The sequence below is a fragment of the Ricinus communis genome, chromosome 8 (assembly GCF_019578655.1).
Source record: "Ricinus communis isolate WT05 ecotype wild-type chromosome 8, ASM1957865v1, whole genome shotgun sequence".
Classification (NCBI taxonomy): Eukaryota; Viridiplantae; Streptophyta; class Magnoliopsida; order Malpighiales; family Euphorbiaceae; genus Ricinus; species Ricinus communis.
In genome coordinates, this window is record NC_063263.1 from 23,860,711 (window position 1) to 23,870,101 (window position 9,391).

The window sequence follows — 9,391 nt, forward strand, 5'->3', positions numbered from 1 at the left end:
ATCACGAGATCGTAAATCACTTGGGCCGAGCCTAGAAAATCCACTGCACTCACATTGGTAACTTTGCTAGGGAAATGAGAAGTTGATTCCGATGAGTGAATGGATTTTTGCCTTGCTTAACATTATTCCCTTAACTCGGCATTGCATTTATAGATTTAAAATGTCCCTTTACCTCGATGGCTACTTTTATTAATGATGATCACCATCCTTGCACACGTCTTAAGAGATTACGAACTTATTGTGTCAAGTAGCAATGGTACACTTTCTAGCTATATCAAAAGGGATAAGTTCCTCCTAATATAAAAAGGGTACTCCTTGCTGAGGAAAACTTAGCTTTTTGCCTAGCCAAAGCTCATGTAACGGCCTTAATACTTGCCCTTAGGATTTACCACACTTTAATATGCTTGTTTAGGGGAAATATCTCAAGATAGACTTATAATTATCTTCACATTATTTTTACTCACCTGAGAATTTATGGTTTTAGGTATAACCTAAGATCAATACCTTCCATGGGTAAACCTAAAGAGATAAATCATAAGAGAAGAAAGATGTGACCCTAATTATTAACCTTTTTTATTTTATTTATAGTTCCTCTTACTATTTCAGCATGAAATCACTTAAATTATAATTTTTTTTTTTTTTATAATCATTCAGGAATTAATCCTTTTATGTCAAATTCCCTAATAGAAGTATAAGGAAAGAATCTATAATTTCAATGTAAAGTAATATATTCTACTAATAGTATAAAGAGCGGGTATAACTATCCCCAATTGATAGTCGTGCCAAAACCAGGAATTCAAGGAAAGATAAGACTGTGCCATGAACCTCAAAGTGAGGGAGTTTTATTTGTAAATACTTAACAAACTCTTGCTTACATATATTTATTTATTTTAAGGCTTTGTACTTCTTACTGTTGACTAACTATTTCTTCCTTGCTTGTTGATTTCTGACTTTTGCATATTATGCATAGATGTATTTGCATTTATACCCCATGCATAGTTTTCTAAATGTTTATGGTTTCAGTCACTATTGCTTGGGTTAGAAAAGAACAAAGACTCATACGCGATCAAATAGAAATTGTAGGAATTAGCTCTGCTGATTTTTAAGCCCTTCAAGCTGATAGGATTATTATGAAAAAGCATATGAAAAACCTAATGGAAATGACCTAGCAATAATTAAACCTTCTAAAGCCACTCCTATTGGGAGTAGCTCAAGAGAATACAACCAGAAGTGGTATTGCTCCAACTAATACTACTAGTGCCACTATTCATCAATAGTTTCCCATCACCTTGGATTTCACTACTCCTACTGTGGACAAGGACAAAGGAAATAGCGGTAATCCTTTTGAATTCGTCAATGGTGATGATGAAGTGCGAGTTCTTCCAAATTCTTGGCCAAAACCTACCAGCTCATCTCCTATGCCTTCAACGGAAAATCCTCAACTCAAGAAAATCAAGAAGCAGATGGAAAACATGTGATGCTCAAGATAAAAGGATAGAAAGCCATTGAGGACATTGATGAGTCCATCCTCCACTATATGAAGGGAAAAGTGAACCTCCCTGATTTAATGGTTCATGCGATCCTCATGCCTTCTTGAACTCATATTGCACCAATATGTCCACTTACTCCAATCTGACTAGGCAGTAGAGTGTCCAATACTTCTGTCTCTTCCTGATTGGAGCTGCTGCCCGCTAGTATTGGCAGCTGGATGAGAAAATACGAGAAGACTGGAAGGATATGGTTGAGAGAAATGTAGGCCAATATTGGTACAATACCGAGGTGGAAGTGGGCACCCAAGACTTGCAGCCACAAGGTAGCTCTCCAATAAGACTACATTTGACTATATTTTGAGGTTTCGCACTAAAGTGGAAATATGACCTCAAGGACAGTAGAAAGAGACCAAGTGAATTTCACCATCAAAGATTTCCTACCTTACCTTTATGATAAGCTAGCCCTTTATCTTATCACGAATCTTGAGGACTTAAGGAATGCGCCTCCAATCTCGAATAGGCTAAGCTCAAGAGGACTTTTTCTAAAAGAAACAATATGAATAGCTTCGACCCTAAAGAGGTGAATGCACTAGACATGACCTTGAGCGTGAACAATCAACCAAGGAACTACTCCAAGTTCCCAGTCCCTTATCTCAAATCTTGACCATATTGTAAGAAGAAAAGTGAAAAACAAAATAAAAAATAAAGGTTTACTAGGCTAATAATCCAAAAAGAAAATGACCTAGGCAAAAGTTAAGGCATTACCATGTGAAAATAGTAAGTCAGAAAACCTGAGAAATCTAGTTGACGATGGGAGTTTCAGCTAGCCAAGTGATGTAACATGACAACACTTATAATTGAATCACATTGTTTTATGACATCACATCGAATAACAATATGCTTATAAGATTATCTCTAAAATGTTTAATTAATAAAAGTGCAGAATATCTCGCAAGTAGACATAGCAAGAAGCAATAATGCTCGTCATCAACAAAGAAGCCATCATCATTAGAAGCAATTAAGGGCTAAGTAACTCCTACTCCTTTTATAACCATACTCTTAAAAAAAGAGAAAAAGACAGAAAAAATAATAATTAACCACAAAAGAGATGCTTGCTAAGTTGATAACCTATAAAGAGGTGGCTTAGGTAAAAGTTGGTTGGCCTGCTAAGTTGAAAACCTGAAAAGGCAATTTAGGCAACAATTAAGGCATTAATAGCTCGCTAAATCAAAAATCCAAAAAGGGCAGTTTAAGAAAAAAATACAACAAATAAAAAGAAAATAAAAGAGAAGAAAAACAATAAAAATAAAAGAAAAAGAATAATAGAAAATTGAAAAAGAAAGGTATGATTTGTATTCAAAGGACAATCAAGTTCCCGTTGAGGCACCCGCCCCATCTCTTCCTCATGGCCAGTTCAAGACCATAGAAGGTTCAAGCATTATAGTAGCAAGGACACAATCTTCAAATCTCCAAGACCAATTCTTATTAAAAGGAAGATGAAGAACTAAGCAGCGTCATGGATTGTAAGTTGAATTCGAGAAGTAGGATTCAACTACACCTCATCAGACATACATCAATAAAGTCATAATGCTTACTATAAGAGTACTAGTGAAAATCAAACAATGGCTTGGAGTACTATAGAAAGGTTAGACTACAAAAGTAGTTAAGAGAAAATCCTCGATGAAATAGCTACATCATCACTAGAGCACTATGCCATATGCACTCTTAGAAACTCTTCAGTCTTTATGGCACCTCTCTACCTAATCTAGTGCAAACATATCATGCACAAATTAGAATAGAATCATGCATACATGAACAACATATTAATGCAGGTTGTAGAAGATACCAAAAGCCTAAGATGCTCAAATATTTTCACAACTGAGAGGCAAGTTTCAGCTCTTGCAAGTCAAAATCCATTTCAATACCCCACTAATAATTTGGGTCAAACTCTTGTATCTCTATTAGTTATGGAATACTAACCTTAAGCCCAACGAACCTCCCTTGAGGCATAATTATCTTTCTTAAGTACAATACACAGCTCAACTACAGCTCGTTGTCCACCCAAACCTCATTAATCCTCCTAAACACAAGGGGGCAAAACATGGAAACATTAATGCACCAAGACGCCTTAGTGAGAGATACACTTCCTAAGATGCCTCAATAAAAGACGCACTTCCTAAGATGCCTCAATAAAAGACGCACCTCCTAAGATGCCTTACTAAAGGCGCACCTTCTAAGACACCTTAGCAAGAGACGCACTCTCTTAAGATGCCTCACCAAGAGATGCACCTCTTAAGATGCCTCAGCAAGAGACACACTCCTACAAGATGCCTTACCAATAGAAGCACCTCCTAAGACACCTTAGCAAGACATGCACTCTAAAGACAAAAGAAGAAAGATGTAAAAAAATATCAGTTTCCACCTGAGACATTGTGCAAAAAATGCCAGAAAAATCCTATGCAAAAGACGTCAAGATTTATCGATCCAAAAGATATAGTGCAGACAATACAACAAAGATGCAGGAAGAATCCTACATGAAGAAGTCAAGATCTTATTGGCGCACAAAGGTATAATCCTCTATAACACATCCCTACAATTCTCAGACCAAAAGACGTCAAGGTCATATTGACGTATAAAACATAATGCATTAGCTCAAGGTACAATACCTAAACCCAAAAGCTTTCTTATGCTTTATTCAAACTCACTTTTCATAAAGTGTTTTTCTCAAAAATAACTTTTCAAAAGTTTCTCCTTCAGAGAAAAGGGCAAACTATCAGCACTGAATTTTTGAATTAGAATTTTTATAAGACCAATGATGAGACAATTTAGTTGGTGAATGCTTTTGAAGAAGGAACTACTATGAATATCCAAGAAAATACCTCTAAAGATTGATCGAGACAACCTCCAGACATGAAAAATCGCACTTTTCCTAAATTGACAAGCTGAGCTCGCCCAAGCTTAGTGTGAGCATAGCTTTTTGAGCCTACCCTAAGCAGTTGTAGTTAGGTCACTATGTCAAAGGTTGTCTCATCCGTACTATGCTCGATTCAAAAGTGAGCTATCCGGGAAGAGGACTCAAAGAAGCACGACAACCGCGGTGACCACAAATTAAGAGAGAAGACTAGGAATCACCACCCGGGTAAAATAACCAGGAAAAATAGAAAGGGTGAAGGATGGCGGCTCAGAATCCTTATGGAGAGCCTAACTTTCTCCTTCTTTGAATCAAAGATTTAGGTTCAAAAAGTCAAGTATGTACTGGAAAGGGGTTAGAAACCCCGACACGTTCGGACACAAAATCTGGCCTCCACTAAACTTTAAGGCTTTTAGTTTCCCTAATCATACTAATCTAGCTTGGTTGCTACTCATATTATTATGATGATATTATTATTTTATTTAATCATGTATAAGGTGAGGAAAAGAAGTTATTAACCTATTATTCATCTATACAAAAAGCCCTATCTTCCTTATTCTTTACACCCATACCTCTCAAATACCCAAAAAAAAAAAAAAAACACAAACATTAAGACCTCCATACCCATTCTCAATCATTAGTTAGTATTTTGAAAGATTAAACATCTTCATTCAAAAGCATTTTCTTTGATTTTTAAAATCAAAAGCCACTATTTGAGGGCCCAACTCCTTTTTATTTGAGATCTGACGTTGTTTTCATCTATTTTTATTTCTATTCTTCTTTTATTTTTAAACATATTTTGATTATTTGTGACTTGGATTATTAAAAATTGATTATTTTTATTTTCTATGAGTTGAGCTCGCACTGGTTCAGCCTATACCTATGCAGGTTCAACTCTAGACCATTGAATTTGTGTCGTTTTTAGGTTTTCCAAGCTTCTAAAACCCGAGCTCGCACATACATAGCCTTTGCATAATAGTTGTACAACGCACAGATAAATGACTAATTTATTTAAATTTTTTATATGTTGAATTGTTAACTGAATTTTTGTTTTTAACTGAACTTTTCATTATAACTGAATTTTTGTTTTAATGAAGTGGATTATAATTGAATTAAATTTTACTAAAACTTTTACCATTCTCTGTTTTTCCTTATTCATTAGTTTTTTCCTTTGTAACACTAAATAAATTTTTATATTAATTATTTATAATAATAATAATTTTTTGAGAAGTTATAATAATAATTTTTTGAGAAGTTATAATAATAATATTTTAAATAAGTTTTTTGAGAATTTGAAGGATGATAGTATGTATCCACATCCACGATTATGATCGGTGTAACCCAAGTTAACAGCCCTACTTCATCCCAGCAAACAGAGAAAAAAATCCCAAAACAAAGCTATTTTCTCTTTTTGAAATTTCTTTCCATTCAAAAGTTAATTTCATTGCCCCAATTTTATTCACCAAACTCAATCATTTGGCTCCACTTCAACCCTTCCCAATGCAAGGTTCAGTCTTCGCCGGCAACAAGTCCGGTTCAAACTGGCTGGACCGCCTCCGCTCCACCAAAGGCTTCCCGGCCACAGAAAATCTCGACCTTGACAACTTCCTTTCCGATCCTTCACTTCCCAATTCCGAGTCCACTCAGTCTCTTAACAGACGAGTCACCTCCGATCAGACGGAAATTCCTGACACTTTAAGGGAGAACGGAGAAAGAGAATGGTTTGGTGTAGTCACCAATGTTTTATGCGACCTCTTCAACATGGGTGATTCCCAAGATAAGAATTCAAGAATTTCTGGGAAAAAGAGCTCCAGGAAACAAACAAACCCTAAGTTTTTCGATGCTGACTCTGTTAGAAAAGAGGAATATGTACAGGCAGCAACTACGGCATCGTTTCATTCTGATAATAATTCGAACGTTGTTGGGATGAATGCTGATTGTTTTGTGGATGATGATGATGAATACAACGGCAAGTTGGACGAGAAGAAAGAGAAAAGCAGCAGTGATAAAGAGTTAAGAGGGTACTCGAAAAGTGAAGTGACGGTTATAGATACGAGTTTTGAGGTGTGGAAGTTTGATAAGTTGGTGTTTAGAAGGAAAAGTATATGGAAAGTTAGGGATAAGAAAGGGAAGTCATGGAATTTTGCTTCCAAGAAGAGGAAAGGCAATCACTTGGAATCCGCAACAAATAATGGAAATGTTGGTTGTAAGAAAAAAGCAAAGATGTCTGACTCTGAGTTTGCCTCATCCAAGGAATCCAATGGAGGGGACTTTGCACTGCCATCCAATGGTGTAAGTTTATTGTAGCTCTTTAGAATGGAGTTTACTGTTTTGGCATGTACTGTTATATGAACAACTGATTATGTTGTTATTGCTGCTTTTTTCACATAGAATATACACATTGATAGGCATTAAGCAAATTCTTAGCTCTACAGAATCATTTTAGCTTAAGACATGCTGTTACAGTTGGATTTTATATCCGAAAATAGCAACAAACTATTTGTAGATTATCAAATTACCTAGATTAAAGGAGATCTCGCAGATGTTGTCAGCATTAGCCTTTGTAGATGTAGTGATCACTTGTTGATAATGGCCACTTGTTGAAGTGGAAGCTCTTTATGGAGGAGGGATGAGTAAATGAAGTAGAGTTTATTTAGTTGAAGTGGTTGAAATAATTATTTGTTAGCTTGGAACTAAATGGGATTTCATTCGTACAGCTTTAAGAAATACTGAATCTTGATATGTTTATGTTTAAATGCTTTAAGAAATTTGCTCTTCGTCATTGGCTTCTTATAGCTCTGGAAAATACAAGCTTAATTCCTGCAGCAAACTTGAAAGGTTTGAGATTTAGAACTTAATGGGCTTACTTCATTTTCTGGTAGTTGTATTGTCAGAATGTGATGAAGAAATAAGATTATGATGAAAAAATATGATTATGTAGATTATTATTTAGTTTACTTCAATTTCAGGCAGCTGATTATCAGAATTAGATGATTGAGTAAGACTATCATGTGGCATTTTCTACGTAATAGGTTGATGCGTGAACCATGTATTGTTTGCGATCTAGTGGAGCACACAATGTTTTGGTTGATTGTGATATCTTAAGCCGATAATGGGCGTGATAAATGAACTCATAATCTTCTCAAGTGGCTACTCCGTTCATTAACATGCAGCAAGCACGTAGTAATGTTTCTTTTTGCCCATTGCATCAATCATGTAGTTGAGTTGATTGCATTAGTTGAATTTAATTTATTTAATAGACATGGAGAATTTTTTACTTGTGTTTGTTTTTCTCTGTTGATTCTTGACTACCATAAGCATAGAATATGATAGATTTATGACCTTAATAGATTAAAACTTTTGAGCTCTTGCTTACTCATTGCTGGGATAAGTGATATCTGACAATCTAATATCATGCAGCCTTATGCTTTTAGTCTACAGATGAAGTTTGTGTGTCTCTGCATGGTGCATTGCTATGGTTATGCACTTGCTATCTTTATCAACTAGTCCAAAATTTTAACTCAGTAACGGAGCTTCGAGTAGCTTGTTCTGCTGTTTGGAGTTGGTTTATGAAAACTGCATTCCAATGTGCCCATCTAAAAGATGTTCATAGTATGTTCTTCAGTTGAACTGTTCCTCCATTTGCATTTACCATTTGGGTGTTGCTTAATTTAAAATTTTACATATTACAACTTGAATCAAAATGTGAAAAAATCAATTAAAATACGTCTTATCTTTTTTGATATGTAGGATCACAAACAACTGGATGAGAACAGAGATTTAATTTGTAGAGATACATTTGATGATCATTTACAAGTTTCCAGAAAGAGGCAAGTACATTTTGCAACATGCCAGCTGTATTATGGTCTTCTTGAGACCTCTTTTCAGTATTCGTTGCTGCTTGCTTTGACATTAGAGATTACTTTTGCTCTTAATGAACTCATTGGAGGATTCATTTTTCCAGATCATCCAGGAAATCAGAGAAGAATGGCTCATCTGTTATTCTTATGAAAATTGTACCTACAAGCAAGAAATGTGGGAGAAATCTTCCCAAAAATCGTCACAAGGACGCCCAAAAGCAATGATAATGAAAAGCTTAGTTTTTGTCCTAGAGTATGCAATTCCTTCTTCGACAGCTCTATGAATTTTTTGGATCAGTAAATTGCTTAATTTGGTACTCTAGTTGCCAATGGAGAAGGCTAAAGGAATTGAGGATAAAAGTTGAAAGTGCTGAATCCCATTGACTTGATTCTGAACCAATGATTGATTGACTTATCTCTGTATCATTTGTAATCATGTATCTGTTCTATTTTTTTTAAGGAAAAAAGAAAAGAAAATTCTTTTAATCAGATTGAGCTCAATAAAGCATGTTCTACCTCTTCATAAATGTATGTCCGATATTCTCATTTCATAACTTGTGAAAATTCATGAATTGTAATTCTGCAGATGTGATGTCTGGAGTAGCAGAATGACAAAGACTGCTCTATATATGCTTTTATGGAGAAGTCCAATTCGTTTCAAGTTTCATGTTTCATGTGATATGTAAGGTACTCTTAAGACAAATATTGGATAAGTGTCGACTTATTATCCCTTATTTGCATAACAGTTTCAGTGGAAGTGCCAAATGTGGACTTATAATCTGTTCTTATTGCTCTTCAAAATGTCTCAAGGAAAAGTAAGAAAAACAAAGAAGATTTTTATTTTTGCTGTATATCAATTCTTTTACTTAGGGGTGACAAAAACAGAACCGAAATCCAAAAATCGAACAGGACCAATTTTGGTTATTTTATTTTATTGGTTTGGCTCAGTTTGGTTATTTTATTTTATTGGTTTGGCTCCGTTTAGTTTCTTTTTTTCATTGTTTCTATACGGTTTTGATTTAAAAAAATTGAAATAATTCCAATTCGGTTTGGTTTGTCAAAAATTTCTATTAATTTGAATTGACTAAATTTTTAATGTCTTACCTTATATAATTATAAATATTTGATAT

The 9,391-nt window shown here is 34.9% G+C and overlaps 1 protein-coding gene across 4 annotated transcripts; it reads left to right on the top strand.

Annotated features, from left to right (window-relative positions):
• The first annotated feature begins 5,749 nt into the window (after positions 1–5,749).
• On the top strand, positions 5,750–8,812 carry LOC8281552. 4 transcript variants are annotated; one of them, XR_003078630.2, is made up of 4 exons: positions 5,750–6,693; positions 7,836–8,013; positions 8,152–8,231; positions 8,366–8,474. XR_003078630.2 is itself a non-coding variant. In XM_002515824.4 (3 exons), the coding sequence occupies exons 1-3, from the start codon at positions 5,902–5,904 to the stop codon at positions 8,484–8,486; spliced, it is 993 nt and encodes a 330-aa protein (XP_002515870.3). In that variant the 5' UTR covers positions 5,754–5,901; the 3' UTR covers positions 8,487–8,812. The 4 variants fall into 4 exon arrangements, 2 of the variants coding, with proteins under 2 accessions (XP_048234450.1, XP_002515870.3); XR_007217110.1 differs by lacking the exon at positions 8,366–8,474 and having other exon boundaries at positions 5,752–6,693; positions 7,822–8,013; XM_002515824.4 differs by lacking the exon at positions 7,836–8,013 and having other exon boundaries at positions 5,754–6,693; positions 8,366–8,812.
• The last annotated feature ends 579 nt before the right edge of the window (positions 8,813–9,391 follow it).

Coding starts and splice junctions, on each gene's coding strand:
- LOC8281552 (XM_002515824.4), top strand. CDS start 5,902: ATGCAAGGTTCAGTCTTCGCCGGCAACAAGTCCGGTTCAAACTGGCTG. Junction 6,694..8,151: donor TTGCACTGCCATCCAATGGT/GTAAGTTTATTG, acceptor TTTGATATGTAG/GATCACAAACAACTGGATGA. Junction 8,232..8,365: donor TTACAAGTTTCCAGAAAGAG/GCAAGTACATTT, acceptor TCATTTTTCCAG/ATCATCCAGGAAATCAGAGA.